The sequence below is a fragment of the Somniosus microcephalus genome, chromosome 5 (assembly GCF_052327205.1).
Source record: "Somniosus microcephalus isolate GS21.2 chromosome 5, FLI_Smic_1.0, whole genome shotgun sequence".
Classification (NCBI taxonomy): domain Eukaryota; kingdom Metazoa; phylum Chordata; class Chondrichthyes; order Squaliformes; family Somniosidae; genus Somniosus; species Somniosus microcephalus.
This window is the reverse complement of record NC_140991.1, coordinates 50,073,803-50,098,661: the sequence shown is the minus strand read 5'-3', so window position 1 is coordinate 50,098,661 and position 24,859 is coordinate 50,073,803. Positions and strand designations below refer to the sequence as shown.

Below are 24,859 nucleotides of genomic sequence, written 5' to 3'. Positions count from 1 at the left end.
GACGGTGGTTGAAGGGATGGGTGGGTGGGGTGCATGGGTTGACGTGCGCTGCTTGCGCTTGGCTTCCGCTTGCTCCCGGCGAAGAGACTCGAGGTGCTCGGCGCCTTCTCGGATGCTTCTCCACTTTGTGCGGTCTTGGGCCAGGGATTCCCAGGTGTCAGTGGATATGTTGCACTTTTTCAAGGAGGCTCTGAGGGTGTCCTTGAAGCGTTTCCTCTGCCCACCTGGGGCTCTCTCGCCGTGCTGGAGCTCCGAGTAGAGCGCTTGTTTTGGGAGTCTCGTATCGGGCACGCGGACGATGTGACCTGTCCATCGGAACTGATCGAGCGTGGTCAAAGCTTCGATGCTGGGGATGTTGGCCTGAGCGAGAACACTGACGTTGATGCGCCTATCCTGACAATGAATTTGCAGGATCTTGCGGAGGCAGCGTTGGTGGTACCTCTCCAGTGCTTTGAGGTGCCTGCTGTACATGGTCCATGTCTCTGAGGGATACAGCAGGGCGGGTATCGCTGCTGCTCTGTAGACCATGAGCTTAGTGCCGGGTTTGAGGTCCTGGTCTTCAAACACTCTCTCTTCCTCAGGCGACCGAAGGCTGCACTGGCACACTGAAGGCGGTGTTGGACTTCGTCATCGACGTCTGCCCTTGTTGACAGTAGGCTCCCGAAGTACGGAAAGTGGTCCACGTTGTCCAAGGCCTTGTCGTGGATTTTGATAATCGGGGAGCAGTACTGTGTGGCGGGGGCAGGTTGGTAGAGGACCTTTGTCTTACAGATGTTTGGTGTAAGGCCCGTGCTCTCGTACGCTTTGGTGAAGGTGTTGACGATGGTTTGGCGTTCGACCTCCGAGTGAGCGCAGATGCAAGCGTCGTCTGCACACTGTAATTCGACGACAGAGGATAGGATGACCTTTGATCTGGACTGGAGGCGACGGACGTTAAACAGCTTCCCGTTTGTTCTGTAAATTAGCTCCACTCCAGCGGGGAGCTTACTGAGGGTGAGATGGAGCATTACAGCAAGGAAGATCGAGAAGAGCGTTGGTGCGATGACGCAGCCTTGCTTGACCCCGGTTCGTACGTGAATTGGGTCTGTGGTGGAACCGTTGGTTTTGAGGGCAGCCGAATTTGAGGAGAACACTTCATAATCCCTCACGGGTGACAGTGTCGAAGGCCTTTGTGAGATTAAAGAAGGCCATGTTCCCTGCATTTCTCTTGTAATTGACGTGCGGTGAAGATCATGTCCATTGTGCCCCTTAGTGGGCGGAATCCGCATTGTGACTCTGGGAGGAGCTCTTCGGCCACTGGGAGAAGGCGATTGAGGAGGATTCTTGCGATGACTTTCCCTGTGGCAGACAGCAGGGAAACTCCTTTAATTACCGCAATCGGACTTGTCACCTTTCTTGAAGATGGTCACAATTACGGCGTCTGCGTTCCCCTGGCATGCTCTCCTCCTTCCAGATAAGAGAAATAAGCTCATGAATTCGCGCCAGTAGTGCTTCTCCGCTATGCTTTTGTGCCTCGGCAGGGATTCCATCTGCTCCTGAGGCCATGTTGTTCTTCAGTTGTCTGATGGCCTTTTCAACCTCGTGCCGGGCTGGGGTTGTGCTGAGAGTTGCACTAATCTTTTGCAGAGGGAGCTTGGTCTTTTGGAAGTAGACCTATCTGAGGATAGAGGGACTGTGAAGCCAGTCATGGTCTTTGTGGTCACCTAAATTGCTGACTAGAATGATTGGTTAGATGAGGTGGTCTGATTAGAGCATTTGTAATAGTGTATCTCTCCGCTCTTTCCACCTTGTACATCCTCTGCTATCTCTTCAGACCCAGGAACGCTCCACAACCTCTAGCACTTCTACTTCCAAACTTCACAAGCTGGAAACACTTCCATCACCACTGAATTTTCACCGAGTTTGCCTCCATGGTTGCAGATGGTGTGGAGATGCCGGTGTTGGACTGGGGTGGACAAATGTAAGAAATCACACAACACCAGGTTATAGTCCAACAGTTTTATTTGAAATCACAAGCTTTCGGAGCGCTGCTCCTTTGTCAGGTGAAGTAGAGAGATGCATAAAGACACAGCTTATATAGTCAGAGAATAATGCCAGATGATTACAGGTAATGGCCTAGAAATTCACTGGCCTTAGCGCCGCTTTTGAGGCGCTAGAGGGCCTAGCGCCGAAGTTATGGCCAGTTTAGAAATTGACAGGGGCCCTAAATCGGCGTTAGGCCGGTAGCGCTGCGCCGGCACCGATGACGTCATCGGTGTGCGCAGCGTCCCGGTTGCCATGGTAACCCGCCCGAACTCGGAAATTGAGTTGCGGCCGCCTCGCCCGTGGCAGCCGCAAGCAACGTTCTGGCAGAGGTGCCTTACAGAACTTTGCGCCGGCGCATTAAAGGCCCCGCGGCGGCCGGCCGCTTTCCCGCCGGCCGCCTGGCCGCAGCTCCCTCCCCGGACTTCCCCCCGCGCCCCCCCCCCCCCCCCCCGGAACAGAAGCAAGCCCGGCACTTGTCCGAGGTGCCGGGCTCATTTTTAAAAAGATTATCGCGGGCCGCGGCCGGGTGCAGGCAGCTCCTCCTTAACGGAAGGAGGAGGCCTGCACTTCCCGAGCCTGCCGCACCGCAGCGGGCGCCGCAGCGCCGGAATAGCGCCGCAATGCGGCGCGTGGCGCCAGTTTTGAGGCGATGAGACCCCTCAGTAGCGCCGGCAGCCGTTTGGGCGCGGCGCTACTGAATTTTTGGCGCGCGCAGGGGGACTTAGCGCCGGCACTAACTTCCGGCGCTAAAGCCCTCGCTGCGCCAAAACCGAATTTCTAGGCCAATCTTTCTAACTGCCATTTGTCACACCATGGCAGAGAGATAATCACAGCAATCAAAGGTGTGAATGGTGTCCAAACAGGTCAGTCAGGAAAACATTACATCAAAGAACAATGAGGTGGGGTCACAAGGGGTCAAATGTTGCAGATGCTGGGGTCTGTATGAAAAACAAAAACCAGAAAAAAAAACACTTTTTTGCTGGAAATCACAGCAGGTCCGGCCGCATCTGTGTAGAGGGAACAAGCCAACGACGACTCGAGTCTGGATGACCCTACGTCAGGTGGGGTTACATGTAGCGTGACATGAACCCAAGATCCCGGCCGTCCTCATGAGTGCGGAACTTGGCTATCGGTTTCTGCTCTACGATTTTGCGATGTCGTGTGTCTCGAAGGCCGCCTTGGAGAATGCTTACTCGAAGATCGGAGGCTCAATGTCCTTGACTGCTGAAGTGTTTGTGAGGTTCAGAAGACGAATGGGAAGAACTGTGAATGCAAATTTTCAAGGGGTTCACATTCAGCAGATTACAGGAGGACCAGCTCAAAATCATCCACTAAGCACATTGCACCCCACACTCCATATCTTTCTCGTGTCAGATTCAGAACCTGCTTTTGTAACTTCAAGCCTGCAGCATCTGGTTCAGAAAAAGAGAGAAATCAAGGCCTAGAAATTCAGTGGGCTGCGCCACCAGTTAGCGCCCAAAGAGGGCACTCTGGCTTTAGCGCCACTGGCCACACCGCCCGTGATATTTAGCGGGGCGCTAATGGCGGCGTTAGCCTGTAGCGCTGCGCCGCCACCGATGACGTCATCGGTGTGCGCAGTGCCCCGCTCCCGCCCCGATCACCATATTTGGTCGCGCCCGCCTCTTTAACGCAAATCGCGACCGGTTCACAGGGCCTACCTGTGGCGGTAGTGGCGCAAATTAAGGTGGAAGTGCGGGGCGGCCGCTTTTTCGGCGGCTGCCAGCCAGCACCTCCGTCCCCGGCCTCCTAAACACCCCCCCCCCCCCCCCCCCCGCGGCATTGCCGGCTGTTTTCTGAGAGCCCGGCACTTCTCCTTGGTGCCGGGCTCATTTGCCGGCACTCGAGCGGGGCTCGCGCTGTTGCAGGCACCTCCCCCTTAACAGTGGGAGGAAGGCCTGCAGTACCGCAGCGTGCCGTGGCGTTGCGCTGCGATAATCAGTTTCAGCGCCCCAAGCGAGACGCGGGGAGCCTCGATTAGCGGCCCGCTTCCGTTTGGGGCGCTGAAACTGAATATCGGGATGGCGCTAGTGGCTCCGCTCGCAGCGGTAATTCCGGCGCCCAGGCGAGCTTGACGCCCCAAACGGGGCCCAACTGAATTTCTAGGCCCAAGTATTTATTTAAAAAAAATAAAATTTAAAGCAGTTTCTTCAATTTATAATCATTTGCATGCAAAATATTTAGAATGTCACAATGCACAAATAAACTGCAGGTTTTTATTTCCCAATAAAATCTAGCAGGCTTGGGCTGATGAGTAGCAAGTAACATTTGTGCCACACAAGTGTCCGGCAATGACCAACTCCAACAAGAGAGAACGTTGCCACCTCCTCTTGACATTCAGTGGCATTACCAATGCTGCGTCCTCCAGCATCAACACCCTGGGGGCCACCATTGACCAGAAGCTGAATTGGACCAGCCCCATAAATGCCTTGGCTACTAGAGCAGGCCAGAGGCTGAGTATTCTGTGGCGAGTGCCTCACCTCCTGACTTCCCAAAACCCCTCTACCATCTACATGGCACAAGTCGGGAGTGTGAAGCAATACTCTCCACTTGCCTGGATGCAGCTGCAACAACACTTAAAAAGCTCGACACTCTCCAGCCTACATGATTGGCATCCCATCCACTGCCTTAAACATCTGTTCCCTCCACCATTGGCATACCGTGGCTGTAAGATGCATGGCAGTAACTTGCCAAGGCTGCTTCAGCAATACCTCCCAAACCCGCGACCTTCATTCACCTAGAAGGACAAGGTGAATGGGAACAGTGTCACCGCCAAGGTCCCCTCCAAGTCACACACCATCCTGACTTGCACATATATCACCATTATTTTATTGCCACTGGGTCTAAATCCTGGAACTACCTACCAAACAGCATTGTGGGTGTACCTTTACCACATGGACCGCAGTGGTTCAAGAAGGTCAGAAATGGGGATGTTCACTGATGACTGCAGTGTTCAGTGCCATTCACAATTCCTCAGATAATGAAGCAGTCCATGCCCGTATGCAACAAGACCTGGACGACGTTCAGGCTTGGGCCGATAAGTGGCAGGTAACATTCACACCACAGAAGTGCCAGGCAATGACCATCTCCAACAAGCGAGACTCTAACCACCGCCCCTTGATATTCAATGGCATTACCATCACCGAATCCCCCACCATCAACATCCTGGGAGTCACCATTGACCAGAAACTTAACTGGATCAGCCACATAAATACTGTAGCAACAAGAGCAGGTCAGAGGCTAGGTATTCTGCGGCAAGTGTCTCGCCTCCTGACTCCCCAAAGCCTTTCTACTATCTACAAGGCACAAGTAAGAAGTGTCATGGAATACCCTTCGCTTGCCTGGATGAGTGCAGCTCCAAGAAGCTCAAAACCATACAGGACAAAGCAGCCAGCTTGATTGGCACCCTATCCACCACCTTAAACATTCACTCCCTCTACCATGGCTGCAGTGTGTACCATCTATAAGATGCACTACAGCAGCTCGCCAAGGCTTCTTCGGCAGCACCTCCCAACACCGCAACCTCTACCACCTAGAAGGACAAGGGCAGCAGGTGCATGGGCGCACCACCACCTCCAAGTTCCCCTCCAAGTCACACCATCCTGACTTAGAAGTATATCACCGATCCTTGTTCGTCGCTAGGTCAAAATCCTGGAACTCCCTACCTAACAGCACTGTGGGAGTACCTTCACCAAACGGACTGCAGCAGTTTAAGGCGGCGGCTCATCACCACCTTCTCGAGGGAAATTTGGGATGGGCAATAAATGCTGGCCTTGCCAGCGACACCCACATCCCGAGAATGAATTTTTAAAACATTCATACCGTGATTTTTTCCTAACTTGGCGGGCAACGTTGGTCCCGGCCCCACTGTTGGCTCCATTCCAGCCTCTGACATGACTTTCTCCTGATTGGGCTTCTTAAGCTCGCCCAGCGAGTTTTCCGGCTTATTGAAGGAAGCGGGTCTGATGATGTCATTTGACGACACTTCATCAACCGGTTTCCTTAAAGGGACCATGCGCAAATTTATTTTGACATTTGTGCTGTCTGTCTTCTACAGCATTGAGGTGCTGCAAACACTGACGAGCACTGCACAGAAGTGCAGGGCTGCACCCTAGGCTCTCCCATGACTCCCTCCATATGCTTCTGGAGGGAGTCACCACATGCAGGGAGGTTCTCTTCCCTTCCAATGGGTGGAAGAGACCTCCCCAGGAGATCAACGCAGCCTGGTTGCACATTGCATAAGAGGGCAGAAGCAGGGATGTCGTCCGGAGGACCTGGCTGCAGAGGCGCGAACCTTTCAATGATCTCAATAGATCACGAAATGTTACTGCAAAGCCACCTGCAACCTCCTCCTGCTGTGCCTCTCATCACATCCCCATCACTCTGCCTTCCCTACCCTACTCCTGCACATCCTTACACCAACTTACCTTGCACCTTCACCCATCCCTCTCATCACTTCCCCATTTCACTAGCCACCCCTCACGCTCGCCCTCATCCTAGCCCAATCATACCAACTAACAACACAAGGGTAGGCACTTGTGTGTTTTAGCCAATGTTCATGTGAATTTTCTGTTAATGTGCTGTTAAACATTGAACTCTTTTTTTTCAACACTTTGTGTTATTAGACAGATCTGTGTGCACCTTTGGAAGTGGCTTAGTGAATTTCAGTGACTGGTGAGACATAACGGTGCCCCCCGCAATGCTAATGAGTGTGAAAGGATTGGCTTGGGCATTGTAGGGCTGCTTTATGTTATTGGTATGGGGTGGTGCCAACCTGGCACATGTGGCAGCCAGGGTGTACAGCTTCAAGTGAAGTAAATCTGGCCATGATGAGGCCATCCCTGGCCTCCCGGGCAGCAATGTGGTCGGGTGCTGATGTCCTGTGCAGCATCAGGTGATTGTGGAGAAGGTTGGTGTGGTTGCTGGTGTGCCTGGTGACGCTGGTGTTGGGGCTGATCGTGGTGGGATTCTGAGGACCAAGGTGAGAGTTTCAAGGGCACCAATGCTGATGGAATAGATGGCATGTGAAGTAGAGATGGCAGAAGCAACCTGTCAATGGTGGGAGAGGTAATGAGGTCAGACTGGATGGAGACTTGTGTAAAGTCTTGCAGCATTCTGAATCTGCAGTGGAAATGCTGTTTAGAGAATCTAGTGGTTACGGGAACATTTCTCAATCAGCTGGGAGCTTTGACTTGACATCAACTCATCAGCTGATTCAATGGCGAGTGAGCTCCTGCTTCAGCTTCACAGGCGAGGTCTTGGCACAGCGGGAAACCAGTGGGCGACCTGTCAAATTCAAAAAGCCGGGGGGACAAAAGCATTACAAGCCACTAATAATTTGAATTGGGCCCCCCGCCACTGCCTGTTGGGTCTGCTCAGCGCTGGCAGACCCGACATCAGGAAATGCAGGGGTGTGTGTTTTGACACTGGGTTCCCGACCCTCTGTCAATCATTTTAAATTTCACAGCTGACCCACCAACCATCCCGCCCACTGAGTGCCGGCAAAATCACAGTCTTAGGCCTAGAAATTCAGTTGGCTGCGCCAGGCGTTAGCGCCTTAGGAGGAGCAGATCTCGAGCGCTAGGCGCTTAGCGCCCGGGCGCTGCGCGATCTGCGCCTCGCCCCAACTTCAGTAGACATTTAGCGCCGGCGCAAAGTCTTTGCACGCGCTCAGCTGCGCGCGCAGATCATGACGTCATTTCGTCGTGCAACGCCCTTTGTGCGCCCGGAACCGGAACTTCACTCGCGCCGCCCCATTGTGCGCCGGGCGGCCCTAACGACTGTGAAGTGGAACGGTACACAGCCGAGGCGGGCCGCGGGGAGCACAAATTAAAGGGCACTTACCCTGCACTATAAATGGCAGCCATTTTGCAGCATTCACTCTTGTGCAACGGATTTTTGGAGAGAGACCAAGGAAGAGAGCTTACTGCTTTGGCCCAACACTAGGACAGGTCTTTTTGGCTTCAGGCCAGAGCTGTGCAATTCTCTTTGCCTTCATTGAGATCTCAGTGTTTGCCAGCATATTATGGGGGCTGCATTGGGTGCCAACGCTGAGTTTCAGCCTTATGTCGGAAGGGCTTACAGACGCCGTGAGAGAGTGGCAGCCCTGGCTAGACGCAGAGGGGGCAACAGGCGTCGCCAAGTGAGGCCTTACCCACCCAGGGTATACCGCCAGCAGTTCTCCTATCTCAACATGTCTGCCGCGCAGTGTGTTAGGAGGCTGCGATTCAGAAGGGAGGTGGTTGCAGACATCTGCCAGCTGCTTCACAGAGATCTGCGTCCACAGCTGATGCGCAGGACGTCTCTGTCGGCAGTGAAGGTGACGGTGGCTCTCAACTTCTATGCCACCGGCTCCTTCCAATCCGCTACTGGGGACATCGCTAACATCTCCCAGTTCGCCGTGCATTGCTGCATCCGCCAGGTGACCAATGCCCTTTTCAGAAGGAGACGTCAATTCATCTCCTTCCCCATGACCCTGGACAAGCAGCAGCAGCGTGCAGTGGGATTTGCAAGAATAGCGGGCTTCCCCATGGTGCAGGGCGCCATTGACTGCACGCATGTGGCTTTGCGGGCACCTCTGGAGCATGCCGAGGATTACCGCAACCGGAAGGGCTACCATTCCCTCAACGTACAGCTGGTGTGTGACCACAGGCAGCGCATCCTAGCTGTCAATGCCCGCTTTCCAGGCAGCAGCCACGATGCCTTTATCCTGCGACAGACAACTGTGGCTGACATGTTCCAGGCACAGCCTCACCCAAGAGGATGGCTTATCGGGGACAAAGGCTATCCTTTGTGTACCTGGCTCATGACCCCGCTCCGCGCGCCCACGACCCCTGCTGAAGAGGCATACAACGAGAGCCATCAAGCGACCAGGAACCTCATCGAACAAACAATCGGCGTCCTGAAGCAACGGCTCCGCTGTCTGGATCGCTCCGGGGGAGCCCTCCAGTATTCGCAGGAGCGAGTCTCCCAATTCGTCGTCGTTTGCTGCATGCTGCACAACCTGGCTATCCGCAGGACTCCGGCACTGCCACCTCACGTTGGACCACCACCTCAGGAGGAGGAGCAGGAGGAGGAGGACGAGGAGTACCAGCCCAGGAGGGAGGCAGAAGGTCCAAGGGCCGCCCGTCGGCGGCTTATTGAACGTCACTTCTAGGCCCCCTGTCAGGGAATGGCTTGTGCCAATGAAAGAACATGATTGCAGCTGCTGCGCAAGCCCTCAGCCGGTTAAAGCAACAAACACTTCAAAGATCAAACATGGACAATGTGAATAAATAAAATGGTTTATTGTACAAACTCAGGGCCCTTCCCACATGAAAACCAAGAACACACGAAACCCCCAACAAAAACAAACACACGCACACACACGCGCACGTCACCCTCCCACCTCCCACAAGTCCCTCCCACCAGCCACCCCCACCTCCCAACTCCCACCTCCCAACTCCCACAAGTCACTCCCACCTCCCACAAGTCACTCCCACCACCTGGGGAGGATTAACCAAAGATGTAAAAAAACAACCATTCCACAAAACACAACATTTGGACACACCCTCTACTTTGTGTCCCGCGAGGGCGATGCCCTCTGCAAACTTTGCCGGCCCCTGGACGCCCTGCTGCTCCTCAAAGTGAGGCCAGTGGCTGCTGCAAGGCTGGGGGAAGGCTCCTGAGGGGCACATGTCGTGACGGCAGATGCCCTTGGGGGTCGGCCTAGACGAGGTCTGGCCCTCGAGGGGCCGGCTGGTGAATGCTGCAGCTGTGGCTGGCCAGCATCAGTCGCTGCAGCAGCTCGTGGCAGCTCCACTGGGGGAGTGGCAGTGGCGGCTGGAGCAATGGGGGCAAGCTGGCGGATGGCAGGCGCTCACTGGTCGCCTGAGACACTGGCACTCGGCCGGGCCAGCACTGCAGCATGCGCAGCAATCTGCTGAGGGACAGACCGCTGTGCTGCTGCAGCGCGCCGGGTGCCCTGGCGATGCCTGGCTGACACAGCGAGTGTGGCAGCAGTGAGTGCCCGTGTTGCCCTGTTCTGTGACCGCATCAGAGCAGCCAGTGACTGCACGGCACCACTGATCACCTGGCCAGTCGCTGCCTGACCTGCCCCGAATTCCGCCAAACTGGTGGCCTGAGGGGCCCCGAATTCGGTCACACTCCGAGACAGGGACTCGATGGTCTCAGGCATCCGTGCCACTACCCCCATGAGCTCCGTGTGCCGGCGCTCCGAGTCCGCGGACATGTCCTCGAGGCGGCACATCTCCTCGGCGTTGACCGTCTCCGGACTGGAGGCCGGACTCTCCCTCTGGGGAGAAGGCCGTCGAGCTGGCTGACCCTTCCTGCGTTGCTGGACGCCGCTGGGCCCAGCAATTGGACTCCCCTCCGACCCTTCCCCCTTCTGGGGAGAAGGCCGCTGAACTTCCACCCCCCTCCCGCGTTTCTGCAGGCCGCTGATCCCAGGAGCCACACTCCCCTCCGACACTTCCCCCACGCTCCCCTCCAGGGAAGACGTCTCCCCTACAGTGGCATGGCTTGCCGCGGCTGAGGGTTCCCCTGATGGGCCGCCTTCCTCTTGCTCCTCCTCCTCCTCCTCCTCCTCTTCTGAGGGGCTGTCACTGGCAACTTCAGGGACCTCCTCCTCACCATCTGAAAGCAGGAAGGCACAAGAGTAGCTTTAGAGTGAGGAGAGGGCGTCAGCGAGGGATGCATGAGTGGTGGCATTCAGCGCATTGGTCGGACAGTGGCAAAGGATGTAGATCTGATGCGCAAGTGGGACGAAAGAGGTCCAAAAAATGATGTCCTTACCATTGGTGCCCAGAACAGGGTCGGCATCTCCAGATGCAACGGGGCCAATCACCCGGGCACCCATGATGCGCTCCACGCGCTGTTGCAGCTCGGTGAGCGGCTGGATCTGGGGTCCGCCTCCCCCGGTCACAGTCCGGCTCCTCTTATTGGCCAGCTTGGCCTGCAAGAGAAAGGACGGCCTCTAAGTACAGTGTGTAGCCCTGATCTTGTGTGCACTGCCTCCCATGGTCGAATAGCCTGGCCAGTGTGTAGCCCTGATCTTGTGTGCACTGCCTCCCATGGTGGAATACCCTGGCCAGTGTGTTAAGTGTACAATGTGCAATTGATGTTCATGACTGACCCATAGCTGCTGCATGAGGGCTGGCCATTAGGGCTTTCAGGTCCCTTTGCCCATAATGTGAGGTGCACATGCAAGGATGAGGAGGACACTGGAAAGGGTACTCACCCTGACAATCCTGGCGAGGTCATTTAGTTTCTTGCGGCATTGTACCGCGCTCCTGGGGACCTCACTGTTCGATGTCACCCTGGTGGCGACATGCCTCCAGGCTCTCCGGTAGACGCGGGTCGGCAGCTTCCTCCCATTGTCTGGGAACAAAATATGGCGTCTCTTCTCCACAGCGCTAACCAGCACCCTCAGATCAAGCTCTGAGAAGCGCTGCGCTCGTTCACGGGCCTTCTCCATACTTTGAGGCGCTATATGGGTCCAGCAGCAGTGTTCAGGCCTAGCTGGAGGGCTCCAGTGTGCAGGGCGTGGCAGCAGACCAAGTCGACCCTTCCCCCTTAAGAGCTGGCCGGTGCCAGGGTGTCTGCTGTCAATCAAGAAATGGCCGCACCTGCGCTGCGCCCGGCCTCGGCGGTATCGCTCAGCACCTCCGGCTTAGCGCCTAAAGAGAGCCGTGCATCGCCAGTTTTAGCGCTCGAGCAAACTCTTAAGGCGAAGCTAATGAATATCGGCGAAGTGGCCTCGCATTTGCGCCGGGCGCAAACTTTAGCGGCCGCCCGACTTTACCGCCCCAAAAGTGGCTATAATGAATTTCTAGGCCTTAGTCTGTAGAAGTACTTTATTTTAATGTATTATATGTACTGGGAATTGAATGTGTATTTCTGTAAACTTTATAGAATAGTGAGAAATGTCCAGAAACTTGTACATGTGCAAAATATTTTTCCTCCAAAGGTGCAACAAATGAAGAGAATTGCAGAAATGCCCGAACTCATGACTCTTCTCCGCAGGCTATCTCGAATTAAGATACACCTTTTGAGCAATGAGTACATGAGGTGAGTTCTTAAAATTTAAAAACACGTATTATCCGATTGAAATAAAGTGCATGTAACTTTAAATTTCCGCTCTCTGGCGTGTTCTGATATGCATAATGACAACCTCAACTATACGATGATCTCAGTAAGACAAAGAAAGTCATTTTCATTATTTGACCGTGTAAGAACACCGTATAGACTTGAACTTCTGAGCTGGAATTTTTTTCCCTTTCTCCCCCACTTGTATCGACTCTGGCATTACAATGGTCCACTTACAAATTAGTGGTTATGTTCCTGCTTCCAATACAATAAAAATTGCAACAATTCTAGCCTCAAAATTACTTTCCAATTACAATGTTGCAGTGAGGACACAGGTGGTCGTAAAGGTTTCATACTTTTTCAAGACTGCTAACATTTGGAATGGGAAAAAAACATGCTCTTAAGTTCATGCTGATTTTATTTTTTTTATTTCTCAACTTATGTAAAAAGAAATAAACTTCCATCTTGTAAAAGAGTACCTTGTTTCTGGAATGCTAGGAAGTGCTAATTTTAAATGCTCCATAGAAGAAGGATTTTCGAGTGACATTTGGTCAATGTAATCATTATAACCAATTCACATTGAGCCTGGTTTTATATGGGTGAGCGAATATTAGATTATTGCCGATATTTCATTGATTCGTACTGTCTTGTGATAGATGTGCAGTGAATGCTGCTCCTCAAGAAATTCCAGAAGTGTCAAAGGAAGTTGAAAAGTTCATAAGAAATATTCCTGGATTTGGAAAGAAAAAGAAAGACAAGAAACTCATCCGTTCAAATATTGCTGAGGTACTATGTTAACATTCAAAGTCCAGTGGGAGAAAAGGCTCTTTGGTGCATCAGTCCAGGGGTCTATGATGGAATAATGTACTGTCTTGTATAGAGGGAGAGGGACTTCTGAATTTTTTTACTTGTGCCCTCTAGTTCTATGTTTCATATTGAAGTTAAATAATGTGCTTACTTTGTTCATTTTGGAATGTGTATCTATATACTCCTTTTCCCCCTTATTTGTGACGACAGTAGAAACCTAATTATTCATGCTCTGATTATCCGTCATCTCAATTACCCATCAGTTTTTTGCAGGAGAAAAGCCCTATGTGAAACATCGATCCTTTCACAGCCCACTAACGAGAACATTTAAATTAATTTTTTTGTGCTTTTTGTATGCTGCTTTAGCATTTAAAAAAAAAAAACTATAAGGACAATTTCCATTATTCACCAAATGGGTCTCTTTCATTTTAATAGGCATTGGAGATTCTACTGTATCAGGAATCTAAATTTGTAGAAACCCCCTTTAGTTATTTATTGGAAGAAGCTAGCTTAATTTGATGTGTGTTAAATCTCCAGCCAGCCAAGGTGGCCAAGAGTGTGGTGGTCATTAATTAAGGTTCTTGGAAAGAGTACACAAATCAAAGGTGAACTTCAGTATCCCTCTAACTTCTGTTGGTATCATAGCTTATAATAAAACTCGTTAAGTTTTGTATCACTCGGATTCCAGTACGAGAGATGTTTACAAATTTCATTCTTGAATCCAGCAGAAAGTTTATAATGCCACGCCTACCATTTGTAGTTTACTGCAGTTCTAATCAAGTTTGGATGGAAGTTGAGTGTAAAACTTTATATTGACCACCCAGCTGAAGTATTATTCGAAAGATGCATGTTTTGCCCAATGCAACTGACTTTGTTTTTGTGAGAGCATCAGTCATGTTCTTGGGCATCTTGTTATCTGTAGCAGAACTCCGTAAAATGTTTCTGATGAGAAATTGTAAAATAATGGCTGTCATTTTGAGGAAGTTAGGTCATTGGCTGCAATGTTTGAAATCGGGGCTTTATTATTGAGAAGTGCTCGTTGACCATAAATGAATGACTGACTAATCACTGCTGATGCAATCAATGTGCCTTGTATGTGTAATTCCAGTAAATGAATGGCCTCATTCAGAGAAAGTGGTCATCCTCTGTTTAGCTTCTTGCTTAATTTCACAAATCCTGAAGTGAACTTCCTTCATTCAAACAAGTGTCTTCAGTGCAGAGTGGATCTTGTTTTAAAAACTACTGGTGAAATAGTTAATTAGAATTTTAGTTTTGAATGTAGAACTCCATTCTCCCAAGTATTCATATCCTTACTAGGTTTGTAGAGTGCATATATTTCTAAATTGCAGTAAATGTATGTTTATTTCAAATTTCAATCTGAAGGATTAAATTTAAAAAAATTTTCATTACAGAAACCGCTCAATCCTGAAGAAGCTGGGGGTGAAGTATCTGGAGGCTCGAGAGCTACCAAGAAGCTAGTGTTTGTAAGAGCAATATAGTGTTGACATTCACAGTAACTAATGGAATTTCTGCAAATGTTGCCCAGATAGATAGCAAAAATCACACAGTACAATAACATTGCTGGGTCTGGCCTTGTAGTGAATTCATCGGAGGTATCAACCCATTGACTATCTTAACTAAATATTCCTGCTATCTTGTTGATGGGCACACTCTGATATTATTTCCCTTCATCTTGAGTTGGGTACAGCACTTGAGGTTGGGTTGATTTAAATTGTTAAATTTAAAAAAAACTGACCATTTTGGATATATTAACATGTAGCACTGTACAAAAGTGATGTGCAAGGCAGCAGTGGTACATTTTTTGATATTAGTATTTGAGTTCTGAAAAAGGAATCCAGAATTAGGCATATATCTGCTACGTCACCCATAATTTTGTATGTATAATAGAAACATAAGGAAAAAGAATGACAAAAGACCATTCGGCTTTTGTAGTATAAAAATATTATTTTTTATTCGTTCACGGGATGTGGGTGTCGCTGGCAGGGCCAGTATTTATTGCACATCGCTAATTGCCCTCAAGATTGTGGTGAGCCACCTTGAACCGCTGCAGTCCATGATACCGCTTTGTAGTGGTTTGGTACAACTGAGTGGCTTGCTAGGCCAGAGGACACTTCAGAGTCAACCACATTGCTGTGGGTCTGGAGTCACATAGGCCAGAGCAGGTAAGGATGGCAGATTTCCCTCCCTAAAGGACATCAGTGAACTGGATGGCATCAGGTGAAGCATGGGCAAGGACACCTCCTGCTGATTACCACCTACCGCCCTCCCTCAGCTGATGAATCTGTACTCCTCCATGTTGAACACCACTTGCAAGAAGCACTGAGGGTAGCAAGGACACAGAATGTACTCTGGCTGGAGGACTTCACTGTCTACCACCAAGAGTGGCTCGGTGGCACCACTACTGACCGAGCTGGCCGAGTCCTGAAGGACATAGCTGCCATTCTGGGCCTGCAACAGGTGGTGAGAGAACCAACCAAGGATGACAGATTTCCTTCCCTAAAGGACGTTAGTGAACCAGGCCTCTGGATTACTAGTCCAGTAACATAACCACTACGCTACTGTACCCCTATAGCCTGGGATGAACTACAGAATAGTAATAGATCTTCGATTGAGATGGTAACATTGATCAAGATTCAGTCCATGCCGTTTATAATGCCCTGAACTCCTAGATGTATTACTGTGGTGTAATGTACTCCAGATGATATACCATGGCAATATGTCTCACTACCTACTTCCTGTCTGCTGGTACAGATCTTTGTTGCTGTGGAAAATTTTGGGTTTTGTTAACTTGATATTTTAAAAACCTTGTTCAATAAAAAAAACTAGATATAAAAATGGTGTCTTAAATTTATACCATTTTACAATATTTTTATTTTGGGTGTTTTCTCGTGACTTTTATATTTAAAAAAAAAAAAACTTTTGTAAGTTAGAGGTATAAGATGCCATTATGGAACTGGTGCTGGTTAGTAGTAAATCAGCTAAATGCTTTAATCCCACTTAGATACAGAATACCTCAGTTCTACATATTTTTGCAACCATTAGCGAAAGTTTAATTAAACCTTTATCTGCTTCCTTCTCTCCTAGGAACCCACCTTCAAAGCTTGTCAAATGAAGACTCATTTCCAGCTTCCCTTCCCTGTGAATTATGTGAGTGAATGTATTCGCACAGTTCCCTACATGAATCCAGACTTTACCAGGTAAGTTACATTGAAATGAAATTGCACGCATTTGTGTTAAATTTCAAACACTAGTTTCATATTGGACTTTGAATATTTATCAAAATAAGGACTAAAAAATAACGAGGGAGGAAAATAAAAGCACATGTTTAGTGTGTATATACAAAACCTTTGGAAAAACTCCTAAAGCTTTCCACGGAAGGTAAGTGTACCAGCCTTGGATACATTCAGGGAAGGGGGTGAAATTAACTCTCCGCTCCCAATGGTTTCGTAAGTAAATTAGTACGTTCGGGGAAGGGAGTGAAATTAACATCAGCTCCTGATGGTTTTATAGTAAATTCACCATCTGAAATCAAAGTCCTGGCTTCAATTTCTTGTCTCTGCTGAGTTGGCTAATATCAGCCAGATAAATTAGCTTAAGACTAGGAAGGAGAATAAAATCAACCAGATTGCTATCGGTGAATTGCACATGGAGAATTGGCAAAACATGAGGTGTTGCAGGGCTGATGTCCCCATACATAAGTCAGTACCTTCAGGAGAAAACTAAAAAGTAAATAGAAATTTGTGGAGATTTTTTTGAGCTGTACTATCCTTCCATGATTAATAAAGCTGCTGCAGTTTTTTGGAGGATGACGAATAACTAAGATGGGGGACAGTCTAATGTTCATTTCTAAATGGAGGTGGTTGGTACCATCACTTAAGTTTTAGGACCTAATAACAGGCACAGGAAAGGTTTATTCATATCAGCCCCACTTCTCACCATATCCTTCAATCCCTCCTTTATCTAGAAATTCATCACAATTTACTCTTGAACCCATTTATACTGTCTGCTTCAGTGGACTTCCCTAGTAACCTAAGCTATTCCAGCATTTGAGAGGGTGGGGGGGAAGAGAGGAAAAAGATGTCTTGATACAGATTATTGATTGATATACCAATGGGCTGTGTCACCAGAGTATCTCCATTATTTTCAGTTTTTGTATGAAACATTCCTGTGGATACTACAATCTCTTAACATATACGGTAGGCTGGTATTGTTAGATTTGCATCTGAGTATGTTTGTTATTAACAATTTTTTTATTTATAGTCTTCGTGTTCTTGCACAGCTATTGACCGCTAAATTCCTGCACCGGGAAATTCGAGAGAAAGGTGGTGCATATGGAGGAGGTGCCACCCTAAGCCACAGTGGCCTGTTTTCATTCTATTCGTACAGGTACATGCATCTGTTACAATTGACAATTTAGAATAGCATACATTTTGAAGAGTAGAAAACAGAATGAAGCATCCAATGTCTCCTTTTCCTGACTTTTATCAACTGTTGAAACCTCTATGAAAAAAGTACATGATCCTTTTTCATATTTTTTAATTTGAAGAAAATTGATCTATTGACAAGTCTTTTAATCTGATTGTTCCCTGTCCGGCTTTTGAAAGTGTAAAGTTAACTTAGAATCATTGAAGTCCACAGCAAAGAATGAGACTATTCACCCCATCGTGTCATCATTAGCTCTTTGCTAGAGCAATTTACCATTCCTAGATTGAGTTTGAATAAATTTTCATTTGTCAAATCGTTGCAGTTACACATTTTGTCCTTATAAATTGATCAATTTAGTGGGGTGCACGTTTGCTAAAATGTTTTTTTTAAATGCAGTTTAAAAAAGTACACTAATTCTTAGCCCTTCTTATACTATGCAGAGTCAACATGGTTTTATGAAAGGGAAATAGTGTTTGACAAATTTGCTAGAGTTCTTTGAGGATGTAACAAACAGTGTGGATAAAGAGGAACCAGTGGCTGTGGTGTATTTGGATTTCCAGAAGGCATTCGATAAGGTGCCACATAAAAGGTTACTGCACAAGATAAGAGCGCACGGGGTTGGGGGTAATGCTTTGGCATGGATAGGGGATTGGCTAACTAACAGAAAACAGAACCAGGATAAATGGGTCATTTTCTGGTTGGCAACCAGTAACCAGTGGGGTGCCACAGGGATGAGTGCTGGGCCCTCAACTATTTACAATCTATATTAATGACTTGGATGAAAGGACCGAGTGTACTGTAGCCAAAATTGCTGCTGATACAAAGATAGGTGGGTTAGCAAGTTGTGAGGAGGACACAGAGTTTGCAAAGGGATATAGATAGGTTGAGTGGGCAAAAATTTGGCAGATGGAGTATAATGTGGGAAAATGTGAGGTTGTCCACTTTGGAAGGAAGAATGAAAAAGCAAATTATTATTTAAATGGAGTGAGACTACAAAATGCTGCGGTACAACGGGGTCTGGGGGTCCGAGTACATGAAACACAAAAACTGAGCATGCAGGTACAGCAAGTAATTAAGAAGGCTAATGGAATGTTGGCCTTTATTGCAAGGGGTGTGGAGTACAAAAGTAGGGAAGTTTTGATGCAACTTTACAGGGCGCTGGTGAGACCGCACCTGGAGTACTGCGTACAGTTGTAGTCTCCATATTTAAGGAAGGATATACTTGCATTGGAGGCAGTACAGAGAAGGTTCACTAGGTTGATTCCTGGGATGAAGGTGTTGACGTATGACGAAAGGTTGAGCAGGTTGGGCCTATACTCATTGCCGTTTAGAAGAATGAGAGGTGATCTTACTGAAACATTTAAGATTCTGAGGGGGATTGACAGGTTGGATGCTGAGAGGATGTTTCACCTAGTGGGGGTATCTAGAACTAGGGGGCATAGCTTCAGAATAAGGGGTCGCCCATTTAAGAAGATGATGAGAAGGAATTTCTTCTGAGGGTCGTGAATCTTTGGAATTCTCTACCCCAGAGAGCTGTGGAGACAGTCACTGAATATATTCAAGGCGGAGATAGACAGACATTTGAACTACAGGAAACTTTGGTTTATCCGGAGGTTAACTGTCCGGAATGCTCGAGCCACTGGCAAACATCAGGAGCCGTTTCGTGAGGTTTTTTTTCTTTTCGTTGCTTTTTTTTCCACCAGTCAGGTGCTGCAAGGTCTCGCTGAAGCTGTTGCTAAGCTACAGAGACGCTTGCAAGGTACGGCCGACTGTTTAGAAGCTGTTGCTAAGCAACAGGGTTTGTTGCCAGATACGGAGCTCAAAATCTCCGTATGTTTCAACATTAGCGCTGGTTTGTCCGGCAGTTTTGATGGGACGGCAACAGCTCGGTCCCGTCAGTGCCGGATAGCACAAAGTTTCCTTTTACAAGGGAGTCGAGGGGTATGGGGAGAGAGCGGGAAAGTGGTGTTGAGGACAAGATTGGATCAGCCATGATCTTATTGAATGGTGGAGCAGGCTCGAGGGGCCGATTGGCCTACTCCTGCTCCTGTTTCTTATGTTCTTGTGTTCAAAGAATATCTTGCCCTGCAGTACCACATCTCTGATGCTTTATAAATCATCAAAGATCGACCTGGTCCCAGGAAACAGACCTAATGGGTGAAAAGTCAACCTTTTAGCCAGTTGGGGCCAATTATTCCTTCAAAATGAATACAGAAATTAAAGTGAAATAGAAACATAGAAGATAGGAGCAGGAGTAGGCCATTCGGCCCCTCGAGCCTGTTCCGCCATTTAATGAGATCATGGCTGATCATCCAAACTCAGTACCCTGTCCCTGCTTTCTCCCCATATCCCTTGATCCCCTTAGCCTTAAGAAATATATCTAACTCCTTCTTGAATATATTTAATGAATTGGCCTCAACTGCCTTCTGTGGCAGAGAATTCCACAGGTTCACCACTCTGGGTGAAGAAATTCCTCCTCATCTCAGTCCTAAATAGCTTACCCCTTATCCTTAGACTGTGACCCCTGGTTCTGGACTCCCCCGCCATCGGGAACATTCTTCCTGCATCTAGTCTGTCTAGTCCTGTTAGAATTTTATAAGTTTCAATGAGATCCCCTCTCATTCTTCTAAACTCTAGCGAATACAAGCCCAATCGACCCAATCTCTCTCCATACGTCATTCTTGCCATCCCAGGTATCAGTCTGGTGAATCTTCGCTGCACTCCCTCCATGGCAAGAACATCCTTATTTAAAACTTATTTTTAACAAAACAATGCACAGAAAAAAATTACAGGGTCAACTCTGTGAATGTGCTGCCAGCAGAGAAAACTCCCTGCAGCAGTGCACCCACAATTACCAAACCAGAGTGGCTGGGGGGGTCGAGGCTCCCTGCTACAAGGGTGCACTGGGAAAATTGCCCTTGTATACTAGATTGTATAAAACTAGGTTAATATGGAAAGAAAATAACGTTAAAGAACAATGGAAAAGTGAAACCGTGGTGCCGCATGTTTTAATAAAATTGAGATTGATTTCTTCTTGTTGATAGTATTGTACAGTAATGAAACTACTCAATATAGAAGTATCTAAGTGGCTGGCCTAGGGAGATGGAAATTTCCCATGACTTTGCAGCAGATAAGATTTCGTTTTAAGGGTCAAAACTTTTGAATCTGAAAAAGTAATTTTTTAAAATTTGTTTATGGGATGTGGGTGTCGCTGGCAAGGCCACCATTTATTGCCCATCCCTAGTTTCCCTTGAGAATGTGGTGGTGCGCCACCTTCTTAAACCGTTGCAGTCCGCATGGTGAAGGTACTCCCACAGTGCTGTTAGGGAGGGAGTTCCAGGATTTTGACCTAGTGACGATGAAGAATCCGGGATATGCTTCTAAGTCAGGATGGTGTGTGACTTGGAGGGGATCTTGGAGGTGGTGGTGTTCCCTTGCTGCCCTTGTCCTAGGTGGTAGAGGTCGCGGGTTTGGGAGGTACTGCCGAAGAAGCCTTGGCGAGTTGCTGCAGTGCATCTTGTAGATGGTACACACTGCAGCCACGATACGCTGAATGTTTTAAGGTGGTGGATGGAGTGCCAATCAAGCGGGCTGCTTTGTCTTGGATGCTGTTGAGCTTCTTGAATGTTGTTGGCAGCTGCACTCATCAAGGCAAGTGGAGAGTATTCTTTTATGTATGTTGATCTAAAACTACTAAATGAGCTAATTGAGTACAAAATGACAGAGTAAATACTCTAGATATGTAATGCAATTTACAGAGGCAGGTTAGGTTATTTTCTGTCTTGTAAAAGTATATTTCAGTCTTCAAATGTGAATGAGTCCATGACTGTCTCGCTTTCTTATATAGTAACATGTGGAACTACAAATTGTCTGTGGGTTTGTGATACGTTCAGTTTTCATCAATGAACAAATGTTGATCTGTTAAAGGATGTAAAGTATAATGAGAAATAGACACTATTGTAACATGTATATGGATTATTTCTTCTGTTTAAAATAAAATCTTCTAGAGATCCAAATTCTCTCGATACAATATCTGTATTTCGAAGGAGCGTGGATTGGGCCAAAGCGGGAACATTTACTCTTGAAGATATTGATGAAGCTAAACTGTCTGTATTTTCAGCTGTGGATGCTCCTGTAGCCCCATCAGACAAAGGTAAAGATGATTGTGTTACCTTGAATGTTAAAAGTTGCAGATATTTGGGAGGGTCAGTTTTGAAGAAGGGTCCAACCCGAAACGTCAACTCAAATTTCTCTCCACGGATGTTGCCTGACCTGCTGAGTTTTTCCAGCATTTTCTGTTGTTATTGCAGATATTTGGGTTTGTGGAGGGCTAGGAAACAGTGATCACATCATCTGTATAATGCTGGTTTTCTAACCCCAAAAAGATTTGGGGCATTTTGAATGAAGAATTTTAAAAAGCTGTCGATGGACAGGAATGTATGAGTGAAAGTTGATTAAGAATTGATAGTAAAACCAAATCTGTCCTCCAATGTGCCTACCATAGCTCAGCAGGTCTAACAACCTCCGGGGAAACATTTTGCTTGTACAGTACATACATTATAGAATTAAATGTGAGCGCCGTTGCAAACCTCTTGATAGTTGGGGGTGAATGAGAATGGCAGAAAATAGTTACAATAATTGGGTGGATGATTTTAAAAGGCACATTTTAGAATTAACAAAGCCTTTGGTAACAAATGTGAAAAGAAAACACTGACAGACCTGCAAAAAGGGCATTTGACAACTGAAAATGTGGTGTTTATTTTTGACACTTATTCTGCTTTGATCAACAGGATTGGACCGTTTTCTATACGGCATCTCTGATGAAATGAAGCAGAAACGTAGAGAGCAGCTTTTTGCTGTTGATCATGATGGGTTGGTAGAAGTAGCCAACAAGTGAGTAGTTTTTTTTTTAAAAATCCCAGAATACTAAAAGCTGCAATTAAATGTTACTTTTCTAGAACAGAAAATTTGAGCACCCTATAAGCTATATGTTTCAAAAGGAAATTATGTACAGATTTATTTTGATGGTTTCTTTTGAGTTTGGCTTTCAATTTAGTACAAACCTTTTAAATCCTTCCTTTGGTAGCAGGTCCAGGTAGGTTTAAGTTGCCTTGGTTTGCCATACACAGGTGACCCACCTAAAAAAATAATCCAACTGTACAACCAAAAAAACTGGGACGAGGGGATGGGGAAACTATGACCCATGTATGAGGGGCCCTTTACTGCTGCTCCCTAGAAAATGAGACATTTAAATTTTAATACATGCTGACTGTTGTGTGCACTATCGCATCTGCACGCTGATATGGAACAGGAGAGTGGAAAGTTCAGAATAGACATGAGAGCAGAACCGTGTTTGGAGCAAGTCAGTACATCGTCCATCGCAGTGACTCTGGTGTACAGGGGGAATTTTAGGCTAAAAAAATGGGTGGGTTGGGGGCATATGGGAAGTTAAAGTATTAGAAATCGGAATCCTGCCCTGAACCCACTTCCGGTTTTAACGGGGGCGGGCAGCCAATCTGCTGCCAAGAGGCGGGCCGTCTAATTAAATATTATAATGAGGCTTGTAGCTTCTGCTTTAACCTCCATTTTGAATTTAACTTTAGCTGGCCAGGTTTTGCACGCCTCCTGAAACCTGCCAACCAGTGCAAGACGAAGACTGTTGGATCCAGGAGGTAAGGGCCTTTACACTTGCCTCCTGGTTCCAGGGTCCCTGCCCCCGCCCCCCCCCCCCCCCCCCCCCCCCGGCGAGGCCCCCATTTTTTTTTTTTCTCTTCCGCCCCTCTGGCCGCTGATCTCTGCTGACATCCGCCCGGCCCACGATCTCTGCTTCCGCTCCTCCCAGCCCTGATTGCTTCTGGGAGGTTTTTTATTTTTAGGTTTCCAGTTTCCATCTGATACTGAAACACTCGAGTGCAGGAAGAGTTTTATTACTGCAATGTTAACTCTATACAATTAAAGTAACCACATAAAATTTTGTCTCACCCTGTCTTTCCTTTGGCCATATTATCTCTCCCACATTATTTTTTCTAATTTTTCTTTCTTGAATTCTAACTAGTACGACCCAAATGCGTGCAGGAATTTTTGTGCTCCGGTTACTAGAGGTAACTATTTAAATAAGTTGATGTTTCTATTTTTAATTATTTTTTTCACTCAGGTATTTGACAACTGGACACAGCACATGCGGAGCTGCAATTTTGGGGCCTGAAAATGAATCTATCACCCGAGATCCAACTTGGGTACAGAGGTAATACTCTAAAGTAAAAGGAGAACTAATACCAAGGATGTTGACCTCACATTCTCCCGAAATAACGCCGAAAACAGAATCGAGATGGATTCAACCGAAATGTTAGTCTCCATGTGACTGTGCTGAAGGAGGTGAAGGTGGTAACAGCAATATTCCATGATCTAAAAACTGCTCGATGCTTTTTGTGAATGAGACGATTCAGTAGGAAATCCTTGTTACCTCGATTTGTGTTTCCTTTCTAAGTTTGCAACTACTGTACCAGAGTAAATATGGGTTCCCTACATGTCCAATACTTGAAGACATGGGGCATATACAAACAATGTGTGTAGTGCTTGAAGAAATATAAGGAGCATACTAACCTACATGTGATTTTGAAGAAACGATCATGCTGAATGGTTTCCTTCACAATTATGATGTAAAAAGTTAATTCTGTACCATGTCCTTTGCAAGAGAATTGTAGAGAAAACCCTCAAAACTTGCTTCTATTTAAATAGAATTGGACACCTGAGGATTCACTGGAACATTTTATACAAAGCATTCTGCTTCCAATGCGATTGAGACAGCTGGTCTGCATGAGCCATTCAAATTGGTGATTGCCAAAACTTGTGTTTTAGAACCTTGACGCCTGTATTTTTACTGAACCAAATTAAAACTTTTACATGATGGGTGTAAGGATAAAAGTTGCTGAACAGTGTTTTGTTCTTGTATTCAGCAATCTAATTTGTCACGTGGTGTTGTAATGGTTTTTTCATACCATTATGTAGAAGGTTAACTGTCTTCAGCATTCTCATTGGATCAAAAGTAAATTGATGCCATTGTGCCCATTAGACTTGTGCTATATCCTGACTGCAAACTAAACCTGGTTTTATACTCTAATTCAAATGCAAAATACTGAAAAAGAAACAGGAAATGCTGGAAATGCTCGACACAGATGTTGCCTGACCTGTCATTTACAGCTCCTCCAAACCCATCTTTTCTTGTCCCAGGACCATACCTTCTTGCCTTGCACCATCATCCCTTTGTCATTTACTCTCTCCTGCCTTTTACCCTATCACAGACCTTCCCTTTTGTTCTTTCCTCCCCTCCCTCCATTCCACTGGCTCTGTACCTGCTTAAAACCTGTTACATCAATAGCTTTTTCCAGTTTTGATGAAAGAACCTGAAACGTTAACTCTGTTTCTCTCTCCACAGATGCTGCCTGACCGGCTGAGTATTTCCAGCATTTTCAGTTTT

General features: G+C 47.4%; 1 protein-coding gene across 5 annotated transcripts in view; it reads left to right on the top strand.

Annotated features, from left to right (window-relative positions):
* The window catches only part of pitrm1 (pitrilysin metallopeptidase 1), a 54,387-nt gene extending 29,934 nt beyond the window's left edge, over positions 1 to 24,453 (top strand). For 2 of the 5 annotated variants that reach the window (XM_085987607.1, XM_085987603.1), the window contains exons 20-28: positions 12,011 to 12,111; positions 12,786 to 12,915; positions 14,349 to 14,420; positions 16,042 to 16,154; positions 17,218 to 17,343; positions 21,390 to 21,535; positions 22,173 to 22,275; positions 22,986 to 23,054; positions 23,537 to 24,453. In XM_085987607.1, the coding sequence (XP_085843733.1) occupies positions 12,011 to 12,111; positions 12,786 to 12,915; positions 14,349 to 14,420; positions 16,042 to 16,154; positions 17,218 to 17,343; positions 21,390 to 21,535; positions 22,173 to 22,275; positions 22,986 to 23,054; positions 23,537 to 23,630 (954 nt within the window). In that variant the 3' untranslated portion in view covers positions 23,631 to 24,453. Of the gene's footprint in view, positions 1 to 12,010; positions 12,112 to 12,785; positions 12,916 to 14,348; positions 14,421 to 16,041; positions 16,155 to 17,217; positions 17,344 to 21,389; positions 21,536 to 22,172; positions 22,276 to 22,985; positions 23,055 to 23,536 lie in introns of those variants that run through there. The other 3 variants (XM_085987605.1, XM_085987604.1, XM_085987608.1) reach the window with 2 other exon arrangements.
* The last annotated feature ends 406 nt before the right edge of the window (positions 24,454 to 24,859 follow it).